This window comes from Suhomyces tanzawaensis (genome assembly GCF_001661415.1).
Source record: "Suhomyces tanzawaensis NRRL Y-17324 unplaced genomic scaffold CANTAscaffold_5, whole genome shotgun sequence".
Lineage (NCBI taxonomy): Eukaryota > Fungi > Ascomycota > Pichiomycetes > Serinales > Debaryomycetaceae > Suhomyces > Suhomyces tanzawaensis.
Window position 1 is genome coordinate 556,479 of NW_017963640.1, and position 23,929 is coordinate 580,407.

Here is a 23,929-nt window from a genome sequence, read left to right on the forward strand (position 1 = left end):
GAGGAACCCTTACAAGCTCACTAGTCAATCTGTAGTGAAAGGTGGCTACTTTGCTACCTGAGCGACTGCAGCGGAGATTTATTGGGAATATATTGGTTTATTGGTAAGACCAAACTATTGCTATACAAACTTTGAAGGGTAATCACTCAGCACAATGGTCGCTGGAAGGCGGCTATTTCTTACAACCAGAGGCGACGCCACCACCGCAGATGGGCGCCTGCCATCATCCAGCGAACAGATGTAGCACTACGAGCTCCCACAAGCCCACAAGAACACAAGCCCATAAGCCCTGGCGTCCATCGCTGGCCAGGGAGGCTATCGCACTCTGCATATTGCAGCCGCGCCTGCCAGGGTTATCAATCTATTGTGGCTATTATTGATGGTTAGCGAGGGCTTAGTTGTTCGTATTGCTCCACCCTTTGGCGTTCTGAAAACCCAATTGCTACCATATCATGTCCTACCCCGGCACCCTCCACCATTACGGCAGTAACCTCACTGCATTCGAGTTTGGCAACGCTAGCCCCTCCAACACCAAAGTAGTGCTTTTTGTTGCAGGATTGGGCGATGGCCTTCTCAACGTTCCTTACACTGCCCAATTGGCCGCCAAATTGGCCGTCCACGGATGGTCGCTCGTGCAGATCCTCATCAGCTCCTCTTACAACGGCTACGGGACCTCCTCGTTGAAGAACGACGCCCGTGAAATTAGCCAATTGGTAAAGTACCTCCGATCGGCCCCTGGCGGCAACAGGTCCCACGTCGTGCTCTTGGGCCATCTGACTGGGTGCCAGGACACTATGGAATACTTGAGTAAGGCATCGCGTCAGCCAGGATTCGATGCCCCAGTTGATGCAGGCATTTTACAGGCTCCGGTGTCCGACTACGAAGGCATAGGTGGCCCTAAATTAAACGCTTTGGCAGAAGAAGTATACCAGGACTATATCTTGAAGGGCAACCTGGACCATATTTTGCCTGAAAAATTCAGGAAAGCGGTTTTTGGTACTCCAATCACTGCCTACAGATTCTACTCGCTATGCCATCCTCGTGGCGATGACGACTACTTCTCTTCATACTTGACTGAGGCCGACTATGCTCAGACCTTCGGTGTGGTCAATAGACCTTTGTTGGTATTATATGGCTCTAAGGATGAGTTTGTTCCCGCCACTGTCGACAAGGACAAGTTGGTGACCCATTGGAAACAAGCCACCGATCCTAAGTACTGGAGTCCTTTGAGTAAAGTATTGCAAGGAGCAACACATGCCATCGACTCTAACTCCGACGAAGGAACCAGAGAAGATTTCATCAACACCGTGATCAAGTTCCTAGCAACAATTGAATAGTTGCATCGTTTGTAGAATTATTCGTCGTCCCCAATCTTATAGCTTTTAACCAAAAGAACTAACCCATCGTAGTACTGTCTCAAGCTCAAATCATCGGTTTTCATGACATTGTAACTGGGTGGGGCTATGGTGAGTTGCTTAAACTTATCCCAAAATCCGGAACTCTTGGTATTCTTCTCTACTTGCACTTGTGTATCGTCCTTATCATTCGGATTTAGTCGGGAGACAAGAAACCTTGATTGCGAGTGATTGGTTTGAGTCAATACCAAGTTGGGAATCACTGCATCTCTTTTTGCCAAAATAGGGTTTACAAAACTCATTGGTAATGCAATTTCAGAAGTTCTTTCGGTGAAAAATTCGTCATTATTTGACAGGTGTAGTTTTAAGCTTGCTTGCAGCTTAAATACTATAATCTGAAAAACAGTATCCATTATCAAGAACAGGTCCTCCGGGCACATGCTTAAAGAGCTTGAGTCCAATGGAACTTCTTTTGTACTCTCGATAGATATTTCGAACAATTGAGGTTGAACAACCTTAAGGGATAAATCACAGCTCATTTTCAAAAAAGAAGAATGATAGTATGCAATTTCATCAGGACTTGAATTGAAAATGCTAAAAAGTTGAGTATTTCTCCTGAAGTGATAGATCAATGCAGGTAAAAGCTTGAAATGCTCGTTCATTGTATAAATCTGCTGAAGTCTGAGATATGGGTTGTGGGAGTTTGAGCTACTCAAGTCCAATTTGACCCCTCCAAAATAGAACAACAATCTCACAAAAGTACTATCCAAGAGATCTTTTAAGTCATCGACCCGATCGTATCCTAGTGAACTGTCAATCTTGCTGATTAGTAGTCTACTGAGAATAATCATCCAACACTCCTGATCAAAACTTTTCAAGAGCTGGTGCTCTTTGATGATTCTTGTGTTTTGTGGAGAACCCGATTTTCTGGAAACCAGCACAGAAAGTGTAGTCTGTTTTTCAATAGTGGATATTCTAAGCTTCCAGCTCTTAGAAACAAAATCCCAGTACTTCAATTGAAACTGAATGTACGCCTCTCTAGTCCCATTAGCCATTAGATCAGAGGAAGATCTTTTTGTATTCATGTCGAATTGAAATGCTAATGTTACATTTTTTGTTAACAGATTAAACCACCACCTGTTCGTGAACGACTTCTTGGCTACTGGAGAATCAAACTTTGTCAAATTGTCTGAGATTTTATCATGGTGCTGTTCATAGTATTTCAGTGACTGTCCGTAGCTCGAAGGTAAGGGATAACCAATATCACCAATCATTTTAGATATTTTCAAATCCTGTGATGTAGCAATGGTGAGGGTGTTAAAGACTTTAGTGGGAAAAGAATTGAAAGCTCGTCCCAAGCACTGTTCCAACTTGAAAGATTTGAATGAGTCAAGCAAATAAATGTTTCCCATGCTTAAATTGGCTGCATGCTTCATTTCGTAGATTCCCACTTGGTCTAAGGAACCCACAAAAATATCTGTGTTCCAAGAGGGTGCCCCAGGTGATAACCCGAAATTATTAGGTTTCATTGAGGACGACTTGCTTATCGAAAATGCCCTCTCAATACTTTGGCCATTTGCTATATACCCCAAACACTGATAGAATCTCAGAGAAGGAACAAAATGGGGAGCATTGAAATTCAGAATATCAGTATGCGACCTCATAGATTGGCCTTGTTTCAAATCTAAGACCACTCCAGGAAAGCTGGTACATGGCCCTGTAGTAAAAAAGATAGTTTTACCAAGGTAATTTTTGTACGATGCTCTTGACAAAAGAACTGTTGTAACATAATGCGCCAATCCAGACGATCTTGAGGGTCGATAACTGTCAGTAAGCTTAGGCTTCACGTTTCTAATCTTTTCGAGGAAGACTGCCTTATTCTCGGGATTGAGCTCTGTCAATATCTGCTCTTGTATCAATGGACTTTCTTTCCAGTCGGTATCCAACGGCTTGGATTCTAGTCCCAATATTTTCAAACATTTTACAATAGTCGATTCGTCAAATATTGCCTTATAGTTGGCAGAAGTGTCACGTAAAATGTCATTCAAGTTAATAACATGATCAGGCTTACCGATTTTGTGTACTCTGACTGTATCACTGTAAGTGATCAATCCAACCAAGCTGCCCACGGGAATTCTCTCAATGAACTTCACCAAACTGGATTTTAGAGCCCGGAACGGGTCATCCGGTGTATCCTCGATGTGTTGATAGACATCGATGACAATGAAAAATGCTAGAGGCAATTGGGTAGAAACTGCATCAGTGATGGTGTCGGGAAGCTCGAATTCCAAGGTTGAAGACGTTTGGCGTAATTCAATGGGCCATTCGTCCACACTCTGGGGTGATTCAGGTAACTTGTAGTCATCAGGCAAGTATGATTTCTTCTGGCAGAACGGGCACCACCACATGTTGTTTTTCCTGTCAATCTTGATGAAGGGATTGACGTAATTACGACAGGTATTGCATTGAATCGGATACCCAGTGGTGGTGGGAATGGGTTGGTAGTCCAGGTCTCTTTCATGTAATGGGGTATACAAACATGCCAACGGGGTGCTTAGTTGTGAGGCCTCAAGGCGGGTACTCGGAAAGAGGTTCCAATTGAATCTGACACCGTCGATCAGCTCCAACTCCTGGAAGGACATTTTAGTTACTGATAAACATTTTCTCGATTTCTTATCGGCTGCGAAGAACCGCGACATCAGTCGCCAATGCGAAGGGTCTGGAAAAAGTACATACTCGCTTGTCATCTACTGTAAATGCTTCAACTCTACGAGACGGACCTCTCTTGAGTCAATCGCTTCCAGGTGGGAAATGATTTCTTCCATGGAATTGCTACAGATGTAAGGCATAAATGTCAGCACGAGTCTGCTGATTCAAGCCTGTCAGTAATTTCTATCAGGTTATTCACATAAAGAGCAGTGGGTAATTATATATCACCAGTTGTATTTGACTGCTGGGTTGGAGAAACCTAGGTAGACTTCCATTTGGCAATAATCGTTTTGTTAGTTCACATAAAGACGGCTCTGGAGGTAGTTGGCAGTCAGCGATACGTATAGGTCAAGTTGTGGCCCGCACCTGTCACCAAAGCACAGCTGCCCATTTCCTGCTTGACGATGGGGGCTTCGGGCCGAATGTCGAAGTCAAAAATGTCAACGGGGATACCTAGCGTGGTACAAGCGTTGGGAACGTCCACAATACTGGCTATGTGGCCCTCAATGGGAGCACTAGAAAGTAACAAGTATATCTGGTAGTCGTTGTACCCAAACCGTCTCAAGTACTCTATGGCCCGAATACATGCTTGTCGATAGGCAGTAGTCGCACAGAGGAACTGCTGGACTCCTTCTTCGTCCACGGAGAACCCCTCGAAAGTGAGGTACCTCGAGGGACCGTACTGGTTCTGGACATCCCCCGGAATGAACATAGGAGACTTGAGCTTCAAGGTTTCCATGCCACCCTTGATGAGACTAGTTTTGATGGTGATAACCCCAGCCATCTCAATGGCCCCGCAGAACGAGATCTCACCATCGCCTTGGGAAAAATGGAGGTCTCCTACCGAGAGCTTGGCTCCGTCCACATACACAGGAAGATAACATTTGGAGCCTCGTGACAAGTTCTTGATGTCACAATTACCTCCGTTTTCTGGCCTGCCAGGAATCGTACGGGCGCCTTGGGCTGCTACAGCAGCAGCCACTTCGCCAGTGGCACTTCCTGCGTGGGTGTTCTCCATCTCTGGGAGGTTTGCAACCGGAGTGTCGTGATTGTGCTGGATATCTGCCTTTAGTCTACCTTCGCGTAAGTTCCACTCCTCGAGAACTGAATGAGACGGTGCCGTTCCAATAATGCCTGGATGTATCAACCCTGCAAATTTCACGTGGGGAAGATGCCTAGACGTGGCATGGATACCCTCTAAATCGAAAATCGCTTTCGCAGCCTCAGGGTAAAACTTGTCCAAGAAGCCCCCACCATTGTGCTTGGGAAAAATTCCGCAGTATCCCCATGGCTGGCGCTCCAAGGGCTGTACATCCTTGATTTCCACCACCAAGCAATCCCCCGGCTGGGCACCCTCGATGTTGAAGGGTCCAGACAAGTAGTGGATACGGGTAAGGTCGACGTTCTTGATGTCGTCAGCGAAGTCGTCGTTTCTGATCTGGTTTCCTGTCCAGTCCAAGCACTCAATTTTCACGGTCTCTCCGGGAAGTATTGTTTCCGCGAACGGTACGTCCGGGTGCCACCGGTTGTGGACTTGGGGCTGCTGGTCCCCAGGAAGCTCCAAGTCGACTTTAGTAACGTATCTGATAGGTTTGGACATAACCCACGATCTTGGGCAAGGGACGGTATATATACTTGGATGGGGTCCGAAAAGCTTATCGCAAATAGCTTATCGCAACTCCTTATCGATAACGGTGCTATCTTGGCACTAAACGCCTTGCAACACTGATTAGCCCAAAGCCATAAATATCACTCCATATCGGTGAAAAGGCCTAAGTCCACAACTAGAGCCGTGGCTATTGTTTCACCATAGAATCTTTATCGCAATTATCTTTAAGATCAAAAACGCGGTATCCCTGTGAAAGTGAAAATGTAAGAAAATTACCAAATTTTGAGAAAACTCGATTTTCGGTTTCAGAACCAGGTTCATATTTCGCTTTTTAGGCATGAAACTTGAATCGTACCTTTGAATCGTACAGAGGCCTGTGTTATAATGAAGGATTACACTCTCCAGTTGATCCATAGGTACCAAGAAATTCGCCAGGGCTTCCATGTGGGGGCAGAACTAAATTGTAAATTATTTTTATAATCTGCTCTCTACCCTAGATAAATATAAACCTTTTACAATGGCAATTATACCATTACCGCTAAACCATTATAAATATGAAACTATAATAATGATTGTTTGATATGTTCTTGCAACTTAATTCGCGACACACGGGACCATTATAGAGCAATTCATGCTATTTGATACTTTAAATTTTCTGCTGTGGTTGGATAAGAAGGATAATTTGCAGTTAGATAAATTATGGACAAGGGGTAGAGGTGAGTTTGTAAGATTTTAGGTTTTTGATGAATTTTACAACTTTGAGACTGTCATGCAATCAAATTGTGTATAAAATCATGTTAGTCAAAAATATAACTCAATCAAACTCACTTGAAAAGAAAAATTTGGAAAAACAATGTAAAATTACCTCTAAAATTAAAATGTATTACAGAACAAACAATGTTTGATTATAACAAGTTTCCGATATAGTGTAACGGCTAGCACGGTTCGCTTTCACCGAGCAGACCCGGGTTCGACTCCCGGTATCGGAATTAACTTTTTCTTAATTGTTTTACTGATTCCGCTTTCTCCCTTCTCTTTTTTCTTCCTAGTAATATGGGCTTCCCCGTTGCTCGCTATCTTCCCCCAGAACTCGATTGCAGCCATCCTCACTCAATTTTGATACAGAGCGACATGAAAAAAAATGCGATGCCATCGATTTTTCAGCACTATCAACTTACTAGACACTAACCAAGATGGCACCAAGGCAATCGCAAACAGCCAAGAGGAACAAGACCCAGAACAAGACAAGAACCAATGATTCCGAAGTCTTTACCGACTCTGTCGCCAGAAATTTGTTAGCATCCCAACCCAAATTAACCCCTAAAGCCATCTCCAAGAAGCCATCCAAACAATCAGTCAAGAAACAACAAGCTAAAATAAGACTTTATGGAGCCAAAAATGGTAAAGAATACCGTGAAGACCAACTTGACATACCCACCTTGAACAAGGCTGTTATACCCGGGGTGAAAGCCAAGAAGGGAAAGAAGGGTAAGAAGTTTGTGGACGATAACGATTCATTGACCATGAATAGATTGGTCAAATCCATTAACGACAAGTACGATGTGGTGAACGAAAGTAAGTTGGAGAAGAGCAGAAGATTGGAAGAATTGAGAGAGTTGAAGAAACAGGAAATAGAGAGAAAGGAACAACAGAAGATTGACAAGTTGGAGGGCAAGAAATCCGAATTGAAGAACAAGGCAAATGTTGCCAGAGCCAATAGAAGAAAGAATGCCAAGGCCAGAAATGCCGAGGAAGAGGCCGAGGCTCCATCTAAGAAGAAGAAGAGTGTTTCGTTCGCATAATCGAATGAGGAATCGTTGTATATTAAATTTAGTTCCATATTGCATAGAGTTCTGGATAAAGACACTAGGTATATACATAATCTATTTACATGACTAGCCTGACTAGCGTTAGTAACATTACCCTCGTAGATAATTCATCTAAAATCCATATCTCACTCTTCTATGGCTCATGGCCTCCTTTCTTTTCTTGTTAAACCACCATCCGTAGGCTACTCCTGCGATAGAACCACCTAAGTGAGCAGCATAGTCGTACTTACCCCACCTGAGTACACTTCCGGCTATATTGTAGGCAACAGATCCCAAGAACATAATCCAGGCTCCTCCAGGAACCGGGATGAAAAACAACGCAATTGGCGCTTTTGGAATCAAGTACGAGAAGGTACCAAAAACGGCAAACACTGCACCAGAAGCTCCCAAGGAGGATACTCCTGCAATCGATCCGAGAACTGTAGGAACGACAAGGGAAACAAACGAAGAAATCACCGCAGCATTAAGGTACATGATTGTGAAATTGGTCACACCCACCATGGCACACAAGGAAGTTCCGAAACTATGGAGCACGAACATATTGACGAACAAGTGGCCTAGATTCTGATGGGAGAATGCTGAGCCCAACAAAGAGAAGTTAGACTGGACGTTGTCCTTGACTAGAAGGGCGTATTTGGTGGTATACCTTCTTAATTGGGGGACTCTCCACAGCAAGAAGACGGCACCGTTTATGGCAATGAGGCCATACACCCAAGCATGCGGATTCCTTTTGAAGTATTTCAAAGGAGTGTATTCGAAAACATATGGAGTAATCAAAGTGGTACCAGCACAGAACAATGCAGTGAAGAGGGCAGGGCGCTTGAGCCTGTCCCAATTAGTTCGTTTGTAGTACTTATTGTAATTGTTCCATGTCTGGGATCTCTTGAAACCTCTGGCAGGCACAAGGGTGGGGGACTTCTTGAGCGATTTGAAGAACGAGGTGGGTCCAAAGCTGGATTGTAAGATTTGGGTGTTGGATTGGAGGTAGCGACTGGACTGGGCGAAGGACTTGCTCTTGAAGGTCTGAAGGTTGGTATTGCTGAAGAAGTGGTTGAGCGTCACGGGGGACTTGAAGCCAAACCGAAACATCCTGAGCTGGCGGTAAAGGAGTGAATGGTGAAGAAAAGTGATGCTAGCGAGCTTATTTGGTTTTCGCAGTGGCAAAGTGCTGCGAATGGTGATAAGACAGTAGCCAGTTTGGGGGAGAGTAGAGAGAATGAGTTTACTTCAGTAGAGCAGGACTAGAGCAGTTAAGTCATGGGCTTACAGGTAGGCTAAAAAGGTGCTATGGTACATTAATTAGTGGTATACACGATGTAGTGGTGGTGGGAAATTCATGGTGGAGAATTTCATTTTCTTGCGAAGTATAGACAGCATGTAGCTCACAAGCCAGCAAACTCGTCTTCCTTCTCTTCCAAGTCGATCTTACCCTTACCAGCCATTCTGAGCGCCGATAAGTTCTGGGTAGCCACCTGTTTCTTGACCTTGTTGGTCATCTTCTCGATGGCCTCCTCTGCATTCTCGGAGTCTGCTTCCGCGTATTGCATTACCAATCTTCTTCCGAGCAAGTGGACACCTTCCAATTGGTTCATGGCGTTCTCGGCTTCCTTGAGCAAGTTGAATTCAACAAACGCAAAACCTCTGGCAGACCTGTCGAATTTCTTTGGCACTCTGACCGATTTCAACTGGCCAAAAGCTCCGAAAAGCTCCAAAATGTCCTTTCTGGTGGCCTCGAACGGCAAGTTCTTGACGATGATTTTGTTCGACTTGGTGGACTTGTCGGCCTTGCTTGCGGTGGTACCTCCTTGTCTGTGGGACAACTTCAACTGCAACTTGTGTCCGTCCAAGACGTGGCCATCCATGAGAGAAATGGCAGTGTTGGCTTGTTCCTTGGTCTTGAATTCTGCGAATCCAAAACCCATGCTCAATGTGGAGCCAGTGTTCTTTGGGTCTGGCTTGGTCTTGATGGTTGCAACAACAAAGCCAGCCAAGTCCTTGAATGCTGCAGTCAACTGTTGTGAGGTTGTGGAGAAGTTCAAGTTCTTGACAAAAACAGAGACAGTAGGACCGTCAACAACCTCACTCTCTTCTTCTTCTTCTTGTCTTTCACTTCCACCCATCACATCACTGGCAGACACCTTCACTTCCACAGGCTTTTCTTCTGGCTTCTCGTTGGCGGATTGGACCTCGTCTTGCGATGGTTCTCTTGTGAATAGCTCCTTTGGACCCTTTTCCAAGTAGAGGATACCCTTTTTGAACCTTCTGTATGCTAATTTGGTGAATGCTGATCTCGCACTTGGAGCGTCACGGAACTCAACAATGGCGATGGTACCTGCTGGTGGCATCAACATTCTCTTAAGTTCACCATGGGGGGAGAACAACTCTCCGATTTCTTCGATGGTGGTACCAAAGGGGAAGTTTTTCACCAAGATGACTTTATCATCTCTTTCCTTCTTATCAAAAGTGGTTAAATCCACCCCTCTATCTTCAAAGTACTTTCTAACATCGTTGATCACATGCGCTTCAGCCAAAGCTTGCTTCACGGCCGAGTTAGAGTTCTCTGGGTCGATCAATTGAGACTTCGAAACTCCCATTTTGGAGGCAACAGATTCCAAGACAGCATCAGAGTTCATGTAGAGTGAATTCCAACTGAATTGGTTCTTGGAGGCTTGGTCCTTTCTCTTCAACTCCCTTTGTTTCTTGAGTGGCAAGTTCTTCAAGTCAAACTCATCAAGTCTGTGGTCCTTCTTCTTTTCACCAGGCAAGATGTGAAGTAATCTACCCTGGAAAATTTGCTTGTCCAAACTCTTGTAAGCAGAAACAGCATCGTCACTTTTAGCAAATTGTACGTAAACAAATCCTTTGGATTTACCAGTTCTAGTGTCAACGGCAATATGGACCTCTTCAAGGCGTCCGTAGCTCTGGAATAATTCCCTGAAATCTTGCTCAGTGGACTCGTACAAGATGTTTCTGATGAAAAGTCTACCAGTTTGTGAGATCTTTTCAATCACGGTCTGGACAGGATCTACGGTTGGTTCGGGTTGACGGGCAACTCTGGATGGTAGTTTAGATTCGACAGCTTCGTCTGTGTTTTGTGTTTCTTGTTGTTCTTGTTGTTCTTGTATGTCTTCCAGATCGTCATTATCCTTGATTCTTATTCTTCTGGATTTGAGCCAGTCGAGGTCAGATACATTTTCGTTAGCAGCAAGACCATCTTCCTGAACTTCTGGCTGGATTTCGTCATGCACAGGGTTGGTAGACTCATTTTCGTTGACATTGCTCAAACTCATCATAGGCTCATCTTCCTCATCCTCTTCGTCTCTTTTTCCGAAGTCTTCATATTCATCGTCACTGGCATTTTCTTGAACTTGAGCCATTTCATAATCGATGTCCTTCTTAGCTGGCTTCTCATCCTTTTCAGCCAAGGCATCCTCAAGAGCTTGGGCAGAAGGACCACCAGAGCCATCAGCCACAGCATCGTTAGCCCATGATTTAACTTGATGAGATGGTTTCATTACTTCCATGAATTCTCTTAATTTTGGATTACTACTTATTTCCTCATCGATTGTGGATCTTGTCTTTTGCTTCTTGGTTCTTCTCTCCTCCTGTTCGAGTAACTCCTCTTCTTGTCTCCTCAATCTTTCCAAGTCTTGTCTCTTCTTGTCCTTGTAGGAAAGAGGAACGTTTGGGTCAGAGAAAGTCTTAGCAAGCTCGACGTCTATCCTTGCAGTATCAATGAAAGACTTATTGTAGAATCCGGCTGCTTTTACTGCATCTTCGTAAGACTTGTAACCAATAAACGCAAATCTTCTGGATTCACCATTTCTCTTTTTCATCAACTTGACATCAGTAACATTTCCCTTTTGAGAGAAATGCTCTCTCAATTTGTCCTCCGTAAAGTACTTGGGAAGTCCTTTCACAATCAATCTTGACATCTTGAACTCTTGGGGTTGAGATGATCTGGAAGCTCATCGGGAAAAATACTATGGTGGATGTCGCTAGGAACAAATGTCGCGATACTTGATAGTGAGAATGTCGAATGGGTGCAAATTGTATTTGTGACTGCAACTGAGCTACAGTGTAATGGAGCTTACTCAACATTTGGGGTTCGACTCATGGGAGTCGAGTACAAAGGACTACAGAAAAAGGGCGAGAACGATATGTATACTCATATTGTTGATGTTTGTTTTGTTAATAGGCAGACTTTCATCCAAGATTTGTGACATTGTACAACATGTTGTACCAGATGGTACTAGAAATCTAAGAAGGCAATGTGCCTTGATTTTTTGGGATCTTTGCATTTACTTTACGGTATGTAAAAAACTAAGTATGAACTGATCAATGTGGTATTTACTAATGCTTTAGAGACTCAATAACGTTCATATCAAAGTACTGGGAGACTTGATGAATGCAGATTCTGCTATTGTAATCAGCAATCACCGCTCATTAGCCGACCACATCGTTATTGCAGTATTGGCAAGGTATTCGGCCAGTAGATCCGGGGATTCTCCGGGGGGTCTTAATCTCACATTACCTCGAACCAATATCTTTTCATGGTTCCTGGTGTGGACTGTACCTAAATTGAGGTTGTTGTACAACATGGCAAGATGTGATGAGAACTGGGAGCTTGATTCTGCTATTGGGGTAAAGCTCTTCCGTCACTTGCAAATTAGCAAGTACCCTGAATGGATAGTAGTGTTTCCGGAGGTGAATATATGGACGAAACTTGCTCACGATATCCAAAAACAACAAAGTGAAAAATACTATTTACCCATGTTCGATGGACTTTTATATCCCCGATTCTCTGCATTTTACAATCTTATTTCGGCTATCAATCAAAGTCCAAGTAACAAATTCTTCAAAATTTATGATTTGTCCATTATTTACGAGCTGAATGGCATTTCTAAAGATGCAAATGGTACAATATGGACCCCGTCTTTGTTTGAAATATTCTGCAGTGATTCACAAACTACAATAAGAGTCAATGTCAGGGTCAGATCTCTTACTAGAGTACCCTCGAAGAGGGCAAAGCTTGAGAAATACTTAGAGAAGCTTTGGTTGGAGAAGGATAGAACATTGGAAGAGATGGCTTAATTGTGCCGAATTATTTATTTTATTATTGTCCTCACTTCTCTTGGATCTTGGAAATAGGAAGACTGTAAATCCTTGAGCTTTGTTGCTCGTCACGTTGGACTCTATAAAACACATCAGTAAATCTATCCCCATTGATGTGGTTCAAAAAATGCTCATCGTGTGTGATAACTATCAATTGAAAGTTCAGCTGTGCTTTTCTGAACTCGATAATTTGATTTAATGCTTCGGCCAAGGATTCAGAGTTCTCTTGATCTAAGTTCGTTGTTGGTTCATCTAAGGCAATAATTCCACAATTGGTTCCAAAACACTCAGCTAAAGCTAATCTGATCAAAATACTAGTGAGAACCTTTTGACCAGCAGAACACCGGCCTCTCATATCCAACTCATTTCCACTCTTATACATAACCACCCTATAATTGTATGATCTGTTCCCCTTTGCTTGAACATTAACATCACTCTTTATGGCAATGGTTTCTATATCCGACCCCTTGTATGTTTGTGACCACAATTCTTTCAATATTCTATTAATATCTCCCATCTTGATACTATGGAATTTCATGATTGCATTGTCAAGGGCCTTTGAGTACGTCTGAATATCATTAGATACTAGCATGTTCGTCTGTAATTTAATCCATTCTTCATGATAGTTTTTATTGACGTATTCGTATTCTGATTTAAGTTCTTCTTTTAACTTTTTGATTTGATCTCCTATCTGTTTGAGTTCTCCTGACTTACTATCATGGTTGGACCTAAGACTGGATATGTCATTGCGCAATTTCTTAGATCTGTTTTGATATTCTTCTCTTCTAGCCTGGGCAGACTCTATATCTAACTCTTGAAGCCTTTCTTCTGTCTCCATAATTTCCTTGAGCAATCCTCTGTAGTCTAAATTAGCCAAGATATTATGCTGCTCCTTCGAAGACTCGTGGATTGATTTTTCAAGCGATTTTATTGATCCTTCACAATTTTCCATTTTTAAATTGAGATCATCCAAGGTACTCTTAGTCTCAACAGTCTTTTGGTTATTCTCATCTAGCTTTTTTCTATCAAAGGATTCAAATTGCTCCACAACAGAGTGCAATGAATTGAAAGTGTCCACATGTGTTTTAAGATCACGCACTTTTTGTTGATTAATAGTAATCGATTCTTCGCCACTGGATCTTTCACTTTCTACTTCTGTACGCTTGCTATCCCTTTTAACATAAAAATCCTCAAGTGATTCGTCTGTACTCTTTAGCCTGGATGTCAAGTTTTTTATGGAGTCTTCAAGCTCAGCATATATCTTTCTTTGGTTTTCAAGATCAGATATGTAAGATTTTTTACTGCTTATGCTCACCTGAATATCCTTAATCTTTCCTTCTAATTTTGCCAAGTCTCTCTGTATGGATTGCTTTAACTCACTCTTTTCACGATTAGAGTTACGGAGTTCTTTAATGTTAAGGTTCTTGCTCTGTTGCAATTTTTGAAGTTCAGAAATTGAGAGGGAGACAGAGCCAAAATCACTGAGCTCTTCAGAAAGCTCGTTGTAAAACTGTTGAATACTTTGCACTTCTTCGTTAATTCTCAAAATGTTATTAAGATCCCTTCCAACTTTCTCTGATTGTGTGAATTGCTTTGTGGTTTCTTCTGATTCACGATCCAATATCTCCCTCTCATCATTAAGTTTGTTTAGCCCAGGAGCGATTTCATCAACCTCCCTTTTCAAAGTATTAATTTTCTTGGATGTATCTCTGAATGTGATGATTTGAGGGTTAATTGCCTTGACACTTGCCAAATCTTTCTTGATAATTTCTGCTTGTTCTTCAATTTCTTTGAATCTGTCTTTGTTGACACTTGTTTCAAGTTCCTTGAGAAATTTTTCAAGACCTGGTGATTCAAAATCACGCTTGCATAATAAGCATTGCTTCTGTTCAGTTGCAAATTTTATGGCAGTAATATTAAATTGTCTGGTTACTTCAAAAGTGTTGATATCCTCCAGCACATTTCTATAACTATCCTCTAAATCTTCAACAACCGATTCATACGAATCAATCTCATCTTCCTCAATAGACTTCAAAATTTGAGATTTTAGTTGGGAGAGTTCGCTTTCCAACGTTTCTATCTCACGTTTCTTCATAGAATGTAATGATTCTTCGACACTAATTTTGGAGCCCAATGATTTTTGAAGCTTTAAGTGATCTTCCTTTGCTTTGTTCAACTCTGATTGCTTATCTTGAAATTTTTTCTCACCATCGTCAATGTCAAATGAGGATCCAGTGATTGATTTAAATTCAGCTTGGATTTCGTCGATCAATTTCTTCAATTGATTTTTCTTGTTATCTAGTACATTCTTTTGCATATCAACTTTAGTTCTAATTTCTGATTGCCTGTTACTTGTTGAAATCTTCTTACTTAACTCTTCAACTTCAAATTCCATTTTCGAGAGATTAAAATTCTCTTCATCAATCTCTTTGTCAAGTTTTGAAATTTCATTCAATTCTTTCCTCGTCTGAAGTTTATTTCGTGCTGTTTCCAAATCCAAGTTTAGGGCCTCTAGCTCTTCAAATGCATTTCCTGCTTTTTCGATTCCAATTTTGATCTGGCTCGATTTTTTTTCTTGGAGTATCAATTCGCTTTTCACAAACTCCTTTTGCTGCTCCAATTTAGTGATCTCATCGAGAATTTTTTGCAACTCAGCTTGTTGTTTTAAGTCATTTTGCTTGACACTCTTCAATATTTCATTCAAATGCTTCTGTTGGCCATCATAATTAATCGACAATTTATTCTTATATTCTTTGAAATCTTCAGAAGTGCTTGAACTAGCCGTAAAGTCCAAATTTGCCTCATTTTGTTCGATCACTTGTTTGAGCTTTTCAGAATTTTCGATATATTCTGCTTCTTTGGCTTTCAAAACTCCATCTAATCGTATTAATTGATTATACGATTCAGTGATACTTAATTTTCGCTTATTAAACTCGTTAAGCTCATTTTGTAATTTTTGAACTTCTTCTTCTTTATCTTTCGTGATAGTTTCAAAATTTTGTTGCAAATGTAAAAGTTCTTCGTCAGTTGAATTCAAAATCTCGATAGAACTCTTCAATCTCTCGGTCTGGACATTCCTTAGCTTTATCTCGTGGGTTAACCTCTCGTGTTCGCCCAAGATGGATTGGAAATCTTGGTTTAAGGAGAATAACTCATCCGCCTCACGTTCTTTCTTGTCAATTTCAATGTTAATCAGAGAAATTTCTTCACTCAACGTTTCGGAAAAGGACTCCATGGATGAAACTCTATCAGTAATTTTCTTTGCTCTTTCTTTGTCTATTTTCAAATGCTGAACACTTTGTTCGATCAATTTGATATCTACCGACATGTCTTTCTTGATTACTTTTAAGTTATCGAGGACCTTTGTGAACTTCGAGGCTTCAAATATATCATCAAAACGTTTTTTTAATACGGAAGCCTCACTTAAAGGCCAAAGACTGTCATCCTGATGACAAAATATCACATAATCGAGAATGGCCCTGCTGGCGCCTAAGTATATTGGAGTTTGGGTATCCAATTCGGCATTCTTCGACGAAATACTGATTCTATTACCTTTGTCAATGATTACCAATTGACCCTCCAATGTTTTGAATGTGTTTGTCATGGTGCCTGCCTTGGTGCTCTTCTTTCTGGTCAATTGGATGGTTCTTGTAGTGATCATTGACTTCCCGTTGGCGTTTCTGAACGCCAACTTGACCTGGCCTATGACGTTTGTTCTCCCCGCCAAGCTAGGATCATTGACAAAGGCACCACCCTTGGAATTGGGTGGGAGGTCTCCTGTGGTAGCATACTTCAAGCATTCGATGATGGTTGTCTTTCCACTTCCATTCTGCCCACAGATGAGGGTCAAAGGAAATCCGAATTGGATCGTCTCCTCCTGTTCAGGCTCGAAGGCTCTTATTCCCTTGATGGAGAGTTTGAATAGACTGGACATGGCTTAGCCAAGTGCTGTTGGGAGGCAGTTGTGGTAAGATCCCCAGTTGATTTGGTGAGATCGTAACACTTCGCAGCAGTTTTCAGAAACGAGAGCTGGATGGTGAAAAAGGAGCTACGGGCAAAGGATTAGAACTCCGGAGGCGTATGACTTGTAGAGTGTATGGTGCGTTCCATAAAGTAACACGGGTGATCTTGGTGATTATTTGCTACAGTCTACGATATACCTTCAGCAAGTGACAATACGAGCTGGGATTGAGAATAGACCAAGCTCCAATTACGCTATAATTACTGGCGAAAATTGATAAATATTTATGCATTTATTACTCCCAAGGGAATCAATCTACTTAATGTGTGTTTTGGACAATTCATCGGCAATTTCATCGACATTAGAGTCCCCGTGCTCTTCCAGCTTGCCAGCCAAGTTGGCTTCCAATTCGTTCAAGTCGAGATCGTCTTCCAACTGGTCGTCTTCGTCCTCATCATCCTCGTCTTCTTCATCACTGTCCAATTCTTCAAGCTCGTCGAGCTCATCGAGTTCACCGTAGCCCCTCTCTTCAAATACCTCGTTGATTTGCTCAACAAATTCGGAATCCTCTTCGAATCTGTTACCGTTAAGTTCCAAAACCTTCAAGTTTGGCAACTTCTCCTTCACGGCTTCCACGAGAACCTTCAAACTATCTTCTTCTAATTCATTGTATTGTAATCTTAAGGTAGTGATGCTGGTCTTTGGTGCACCAGCGTTCAAGGATTCCACCAAGTTCAAAGAACCCTTGTTCTTTAACAAACAGTCGTTAAGGTTCAATTCCACCAATTCTGGCCAGTTACCCAAGGAATCAGCCAATTTGACGGCACCAGGAGTAGTGATGGTATTGTCTTGTAAGTCCACAACCTTTAACTTCTTGTTGGAAGCCAAACCTTGTTCAATTAACTTGGAGATACCAGCTGGTCTAATTCCGTTTTGGTACAATCTAATTTTCTCCAAGTCCTTGTGGTTTCTCAAACCAACTGCCAAGTAGTTGATGGATCCGTTTTCCAATCTGTTTCTACCACAAATAAAGGTCTTCAAAGAGGACTTACCAGCGGCTTTCTTGGCTGTGGCCAACTTGAACAAAGAACCTCCGATTCTAGCACCGGCAAATGGACCCATCCCGTTGTTGGAGAGAATCAAGTGCTCGATGGTGACGGCCTTGGCCAAGTAGGCCTCTATTGGGTCGATGGTCTGCAAGCCAAATGCATTGTCACTCAAATTGACCACCTTCAAGTTGGTCAATTGGAGCAAACTAGGCAACAAGTATTCCAACGATTGAGGAATTTCCGTGTTCAATCTTCCGGTGTACAAGTCGGAGAAGTTGATTTCGACAATGGTGTCCTTGTGCTTCAACAAAGCCTCACTCAAGGTCTTGGAAGCTTCGATTCCGATGGTGTTACCCGAGAAGTCGATTTTCTTCAAGTCCTTGAACAGGTCTAATTCCTTGACATATTGTTCAATATCGGCGCTGGAATCGAACTTGATCTGTTTTCCGGCAAGGGAGTACGTGTTCTCTGGGGTGATGCCCAAGTCGAGGTTCAAATGATGCACGGTGGCCATTGTGGTGGTGGATGGTGTTGGAACGGTAGTGGGAGATGATTTGGCCCTTCGCGGATCGGTCATGTGGCCTAGCGCACGTGTATTTGTGCGGCAGCGCACGACCCACTCAAAGTTTTCAATTCATCGACAAATTCGTGCTAGCTTGCCATCATCCTTATACGCCATGTCCGGAAGATTCCAAGCTGCCGCCCCAAAGGCCCCCTCCACACTTGAGAAGATCACCAAGAGCCCCTTGTTCACCGTTGGGCTCAACACCGCCTACTTCGTTGCCGGGATTGCCTTCATCCAGTCGCCCTTGATGGAGATGTTGGTTCCGCAGTTGTAAGGGCAAACATCCGTGCCGCAGCACTATGCCGCGGAGCACTCTGTACATACTCAATCTACGATCCTGTGACCAGCTGTAGCGACGGGGAAACGCCCCAACCCAGTCACGTGGAGAGCCACGTGACGCGGACCTCGGTCCCGTTCACATGGCACCGACGGGAGGGGTGCCAGGGACCGCTGCCGGCGCCTGCAGACAGGCTACCCCACAAATAGTGTCAGACAATATCGCCGAGCCGGTGCGTCCCACACACGATTCCGTTATCAAAGTGGCCCGACCTGGCGGGGCCCGAGGCTATCAAATCAGGCCGGCTATCGCCAGTGGCGTGATTGTCACCTTTCCTCGGCTCTGTAGCGACCCTCCTGGTTGCGTCAGCACGGTGCTGGGGCCCAATCTGGGGCCAAAGTGGTCCCATTCGCGGCCGTTGGAGCTGCGCGCATGCCTCGGTGTATCCCGTGCCTCCACGCATACCTCGGCCTAGTTCAGGGCATTTGCGCCAAATGCAGGAGCCGCCCATAGTAGGGTGTCAGTTCTCATCGGACTCGCATGCTGGTGCAGGTCGCACATGGAAAGTGATTGTGGAGAACCGTGCCAAAAAGTATATAAGGACAGGAAATCCACCAGCGTCTAGTCCACCACTAACCTTTATTGCCATGTCTATTTCAAAGAATACCGTGACTACTTCGCCAGGCCCCGACCCTCAAACCTCCCTCCAGAAGGAGAGAGCCAAGGCTGCATTTGATCCCGTCAAGATGCACTACTTCTTGGAGGGGTCCAAGGAACGTGCTGAGATCATCAAGACCATGACCCAGCAGATGGAAAGAGACCCCATCATGGTGGCTGACGCCTCGTACTACGACCTCACCAAGGCCCAGCAGAGAGAGTTGACTGCCGTCAGAATCAACAGAATCGCCAGATACCTCGAAACCGAGTCCTTCGACGACTTCCAAAGAAGATTGTCGTTGCTTGGTGTTTTCGACCCCCAGACCTCCACCAGAATTGGTGTCAACCTCGGTTTATTCATCTCGTGTATCAGAGGTAACGGTACTCCCGAGCAGTTGACCTACTGGGCCTTGAACAAGGAAACCGTCTACATCAAGGGAATCTACGGTTGTTTCGGTATGACCGAAATGGCCCACGGTTCCAACGTTGCCGGTTTGGAGACCACCGCCACCTTCGACGAAGAAACCGACGAGTTCGTCATCAACACCCCCCACATCGGTGCCACCAAGTGGTGGATCGGTGGTGCTGCCCACTCTGCCACCCACTGTACCGTCTACGCCAGATTGAAGGTCAAGGGTGAGGACTACGGTGTCAAGACCTTCGTTGTCCCATTGAGAGACTCCAACCACGACTTGAACCCAGGTGTCACCGTCGGTGACATCGGTGCCAAGATGGGTAGAGACGGTATCGATAACGGTTGGATCCAATTCTCCAACGTGAGAATCCCAAGATTCTTCATGTTGCAAAAGTGGTGTAAGGTCTCCAGAGAAGGTGAAGTCACCTTGCCACCTTTGGAACAATTGTCCTACTCTGCCCTTTTGGGTGGTAGAGTCACCATGTGTATGGACTCATTCAGAATGTGTGCCAGAATGTCTACCATTGCCTTGAGATACGCCATCGGTAGAAGACAGTTCAAGCCAGCCAACGCTGACGAGGACGACCCTACTGTGTTGGAAACCCAATTGATCGACTACCCATTGCATCAAAAGAGATTATTCCCATACCTTGCTGCCTCCTACGTGTTGTCTCAAGGTGCCCTCAAGATTGAAAGAACCATCGAGTCCACTTTGTCTGGTTTGGATGACGCTGTTGAACAGGACGACTACAATGGTATCATGAAGGGTATCGACGAAATGAAGTCCTTGTTCATCGATTCCGGTTCCATGAAGTCTACTTGCACTTGGTTGGCTGCTGAAGCCATTGACCAATGTAGACAAGCTTGTGGTGGCCACGGTTACTCCAGTTACAGTGGTTTCGGAAAGGCCTACAACGACTGGGTGGTCCAATGTACCTGGGAAGGTGACAACAATGTTCTTGCCGTCTCTATCGGTAAGCCATTGCTCAAGCACGTTATTGCTGTCATCGACAATGACAAGGTTGTCAAGGGCTCTTCTGCCTTCCTTAGCGACACCAAGCAATTTGTTGGTGAAGGTAAGGGTGACAAGCCAGTCTTGACCACTAAGGACGATATTCTTGACTTGAAGAAGTTCATCCGTGGTCTCGAAGTCTGTATCATCAGAATTACCCACCAATCTGCCTTGACTGTTAAGGCTCAAAAGGGTAACTTCGACTTCGTTGGTGGTGACTTGGTTATCATCTCCAAGTTGAAGTGTTACCACTACTTGTTGGACGAATTCGTCAAGCAAACCGAAGCCACCGAACACAAGGACCTCCAACCATACTTGCTCGACTTGGCAAGATTGTTTGCTGCTTCCCTTGTCTTGGACAGATTCTCTGGTACTTTCTTGACCTACAACGTTATCTCCAGCTCTCTTGTTGGTAAGTTGAGCTCTGAAATCATCCCAGACTTGAACGCTGCCATCAGACCACACATTGCTACCTTGACTGACTCTTTCCAACAATCGGACATGATCGTCAACTCTGCTATTGCCAACTATGATGGTAACATCTATGAAAACTACTTCAAGACTGTTAAGCAACAAAACCCACCATCTATCACCAAGGCTCCATACTCTGGTGCTTTGGAAGCTATGTTGAACAGACCATCTCTCGAAGCTAGAGATAGATTTGAAAAGACTGGTGAAGCTGCTTTCGAATTATCCAAGGAATAAGGGAATTCAAATTTGCTAGCTCAACTACTGATGACAAATTAAGAATGGTTCTTGGCTTTTGATAAGTCAGGATTTATTTATTAAGATACGTTTATGTCCAATAATACAAGTGTAACTAAATCAAAAGTAGAAACCTAGATAGTATGATGCAGTTTGGTTCTGGGTCCATCGAATCTGTTGTAAGCAATCGGATTTGATTTGGAAAGCAAGTAATTGGTTAATTATCAATATTGAACAGTTTCCTGTGCACACTATCGTTCATGGGGTAGTCAAACTCTCTCAATAGTATTGACAATTCGTCTCCTCTACAGCAATGAAGTTCACGATATATGGTTTCATATACACACTTAAATATAAATAATACTACGACCTGGATTGAGTCCGTAATTAATTGGAGAGGATATCCTTTACTTTATCGCTCTTTTCGAATCTGTCTCTCTCTGGGATACTACCTCTGTCGAGCATGTTGGTAAGGGCCTCAACGTATGGTGGCTTACCATCGCCAATAGGATTGATGTTCTTGACAGCATCCAAATAGTTTTCATAAATTTGACCATCATAATTACCAATCACAGAGTTAAGCATGTTATCAGGTTGCTGGAAAGCATCTGTCAAACCAATAACATAAGGTCTCACCTTAGCTAATGATTCGGATAAGAAAGTAGAGCCGATGTACTTAGCAATCTTGGATTCATAAACGTCGAATCTCAAAAATTGGGCGGTGAATGCACCAAAGATAGACGTTGTGAAGTAAAGCTGAATGAGGTTAACCAAGTGAGGGTAAATGTCATCAGACTTGTTGAGAGATGCCAATTTTCTCTCGAAAGATTCCAACAAGTAGTGGTGAGCTCTCAACTTGGATAATTCGACTCTTTGTGGAGACAAAGCGTCCCAGTTGCCCTTGGTATCCTTCAAAACCTGAAGATTTTCAGCAGCATATCTAATGATAACTGCCTCAACTGCTTCTCTGACCTTAGTCAAGTCCTTCAAATCAGACTCCGACTTGATGATTGGACCAGAAGAAATCACTTCATTGGCATTGTTAAGGAACGCAAAAGTGGAGTTTGGATCAATTGGCTTCTTCTTGACAATAATTTGTTCGATGTTCTTCATTATAGTCCTACCAGCAGACATGGCCAACACATTGTTGTCACCTTCCCAAGTACATTGAACAGCCCAATCATTGTAGGCCTTACCAAAACCGTTGTAACTGGAGTAACCGTGACCACCACAAGATTGTCTGGCTTCATCGATTAATTCTCCACCCAACCAGGTCAAAGTAGATTTCATGGAACCAGAGTCAACGAACAAGGACTTAGTGCCCAAAATGGCCTCGGAAATCTTCTTCTTGTCCTTACTCAAAAGAGCAGTGTCCAAGTCCAGGATCACTTTTTCGTGTTGTTCCTCCAAACGATCGGTACCCACAGCCATAGCATAGGTCAAGGCCAAGTTGGGGAGCAATCTCTTTTGGTGCAAGGTATAGTCCAAGATCTTCTTTTCGTATTCGTCGGATTCTCTGTTCTTGAATTGTCTTCTGCCAACACCGTATCTGAGTGCAACAGTGGTGAATCTAGCCCCAATTCTGTAGGAGTCAACGGCCATGGTGACTCTACCTTCAAGAAGGGAGATGTAAGACAATTGCTCTAATGGTGGTAAGGCAACAGTACCGTCCCTAGAAACCTTACACCACTTCTGCAACATGAAGTATCTAGGAATTCTGACATCAGAGAATTGGATCCAGCCGTTATCAACACCCTGTCTTCCCATCTTGGCTCCAATATCACCGATACTAACACCTGGGAACAAGTTGTGGTTGGAGTCTCTCAAGGGGACAACGAAGGTCTTGACACCGTAGTCCTTGCCCTTGATGAGAAGTCTGGCATACACCACGGAGTGGGTAGCAGAGTGGGCAGCACCACCGATCCACCACTTGGTGGCACCGATGTGGGGGGTGTCGATGATGAACTCGTCAGTGTCCTCATCGAAAGTGGCAGTGGTTTCCATACCAGCAACATTGGAACCGTGGCCCAACTCAGTCATCCCGAAACAGCCGTACAACTGCTTCATGATGCCTGCCTCCATCTTCTTGGCCCAGAACTTGTACTGGTCCGCTGTTCCGTTACCACGGACACCGTTTAAGAACAAGCCTAGGTTGACGGAGATTCTGATTCCAGTGGAAGGATCGTAGACGTTGAGCAAGTTCAATCTTCTGAAAAACTGCTTGGATGACTCGATTTCGATGTACTGGGTCAATCTGGCAATTCTTTTAGCAGTCAACTCACGGTCGGTCAACTTGTCGTTATCGTAGTGGGCAAGGTTACTTTGCAAGATCACGTCTCTTTCCAAAGACTTGTAGATTCTGAGAATCTGTTCGGCCTTGGCTGGGTTTCCCTCGATAAAATGGTGCATTTTGGTGAGGTTGAAGTTGGTACGGCTTCTCTCCTCAGCAATCAACAGTGCTGGGTTGGGGCCTGGACTGGTGGTTCCAGTGTTGGTAATGGAAATGTCGTGCCCAGTGAAGAGCTTGGGGCCGCTCATGGCCTGCTTTATGGAAGACATGGCTACTTAATTTTGATGGTTATTCCAGCCCCGAATTACACCCTAGTTATATATGGGGAGTACCCCACTTTTTCGCGGCCACACGACTTGCCAGGAGCCGACCGAATCGGGA

General features: G+C 43.8%; 11 protein-coding genes and 1 non-coding gene across 12 annotated transcripts; 6 read left to right on the plus strand and 6 right to left on the minus strand.

Annotated features, from left to right (window-relative positions):
- Positions 1-452: 452 nt before the first annotated feature.
- On the plus strand, positions 453-1,337 carry CANTADRAFT_52501 (uncharacterized protein; the record flags this gene model as incomplete). Its single annotated transcript, XM_020210092.1, has 1 exon — positions 453-1,337. The coding sequence occupies one exon, from the start codon at positions 453-455 to the stop codon at positions 1,335-1,337; it is 885 nt and encodes a 294-aa protein (XP_020063617.1).
- Positions 1,338-1,354: 17 nt separating this feature from the next.
- On the minus strand, positions 1,355-3,997 carry CANTADRAFT_53614 (uncharacterized protein; the record flags this gene model as incomplete). Its single annotated transcript, XM_020210239.1, has 1 exon — positions 1,355-3,997. One exon carries the CDS (start codon positions 3,995-3,997, stop codon positions 1,355-1,357), a length of 2,643 nt encoding a protein of 880 aa, XP_020063618.1.
- A 398-nt stretch (positions 3,998-4,395) lies between these two features.
- CANTADRAFT_52780 (uncharacterized protein) lies at positions 4,396-5,664 on the minus strand (the record flags this gene model as incomplete). The annotated part of the gene is made up of 1 exon (XM_020210121.1): positions 4,396-5,664. The coding sequence occupies one exon, from the start codon at positions 5,662-5,664 to the stop codon at positions 4,396-4,398; it is 1,269 nt and encodes a 422-aa protein (XP_020063619.1).
- Positions 5,665-5,766: 102 nt separating this feature from the next.
- CANTADRAFT_267610 (uncharacterized protein) lies at positions 5,767-6,230 on the minus strand. Its single transcript, XM_020207875.1, has one exon. The coding sequence runs from the start codon at positions 6,115-6,117 to the stop codon at positions 5,869-5,871; it is 249 nt and encodes an 82-aa protein (XP_020063620.1). The 5' UTR covers positions 6,118-6,230; the 3' UTR covers positions 5,767-5,868.
- A 360-nt stretch (positions 6,231-6,590) lies between these two features.
- Positions 6,591-6,662, plus strand: CANTADRAFT_t152. The gene has a single exon. It is a non-coding gene; the product is annotated as a tRNA-Glu (tRNA).
- Positions 6,663-6,866: 204 nt separating this feature from the next.
- Positions 6,867-7,475, plus strand: CANTADRAFT_6877 (uncharacterized protein; the record flags this gene model as incomplete). The annotated part of the gene is made up of 1 exon (XM_020210991.1): positions 6,867-7,475. One exon carries the CDS (start codon positions 6,867-6,869, stop codon positions 7,473-7,475), a length of 609 nt encoding a protein of 202 aa, XP_020063621.1.
- A 138-nt stretch (positions 7,476-7,613) lies between these two features.
- On the minus strand, positions 7,614-11,437 carry CANTADRAFT_6878 (rhomboid-domain-containing protein; the record flags this gene model as incomplete). Its single annotated transcript, XM_020210992.1, has 2 exons — positions 7,614-8,541; positions 8,889-11,437. The coding sequence occupies 2 exons, from the start codon at positions 11,435-11,437 to the stop codon at positions 7,614-7,616; spliced, it is 3,477 nt and encodes a 1,158-aa protein (XP_020063622.1).
- A 148-nt stretch (positions 11,438-11,585) lies between these two features.
- Positions 11,586-12,596, plus strand: CANTADRAFT_22493 (uncharacterized protein; the record flags this gene model as incomplete). Its single annotated transcript, XM_020206825.1, has 3 exons — positions 11,586-11,664; positions 11,701-11,813; positions 11,868-12,596. 3 exons carry the CDS (start codon positions 11,586-11,588, stop codon positions 12,594-12,596), a joined length of 921 nt encoding a protein of 306 aa, XP_020063623.1.
- A 4,297-nt stretch (positions 12,597-16,893) lies between these two features.
- On the minus strand, positions 16,894-18,141 carry RNA1 (GTPase-activating protein; the record flags this gene model as incomplete). The annotated part of the gene is made up of 1 exon (XM_020210119.1): positions 16,894-18,141. The coding sequence occupies one exon, from the start codon at positions 18,139-18,141 to the stop codon at positions 16,894-16,896; it is 1,248 nt and encodes a 415-aa protein (XP_020063624.1).
- A 163-nt stretch (positions 18,142-18,304) lies between these two features.
- TOM6 (Tom6p) lies at positions 18,305-18,466 on the plus strand (the record flags this gene model as incomplete). Its single annotated transcript, XM_020210088.1, has 1 exon — positions 18,305-18,466. The coding sequence occupies one exon, from the start codon at positions 18,305-18,307 to the stop codon at positions 18,464-18,466; it is 162 nt and encodes a 53-aa protein (XP_020063625.1).
- Positions 18,467-19,099: 633 nt separating this feature from the next.
- POX1-3 (acyl-CoA oxidase) lies at positions 19,100-21,259 on the plus strand (the record flags this gene model as incomplete). The annotated part of the gene is made up of 1 exon (XM_020207803.1): positions 19,100-21,259. Exon 1 carries the CDS (start codon positions 19,117-19,119, stop codon positions 21,256-21,258), a length of 2,142 nt encoding a protein of 713 aa, XP_020063626.1. The 5' UTR covers positions 19,100-19,116.
- Positions 21,260-21,645: 386 nt separating this feature from the next.
- On the minus strand, positions 21,646-23,796 carry CANTADRAFT_52983 (acyl-coenzyme a oxidase; the record flags this gene model as incomplete). Its single annotated transcript, XM_020210144.1, has 1 exon — positions 21,646-23,796. One exon carries the CDS (start codon positions 23,794-23,796, stop codon positions 21,646-21,648), a length of 2,151 nt encoding a protein of 716 aa, XP_020063627.1.
- Between the last annotated feature and the right edge of the window lie 133 nt (positions 23,797-23,929).

Excerpts from the sequence above, each read along its gene's own strand:
- CANTADRAFT_267610 (XM_020207875.1), bottom strand. The coding sequence starts at position 6,117 with ATGGAAGCCCTGGCGAATTTCTTGGTACCTATGGATCAACTGGAGAGT.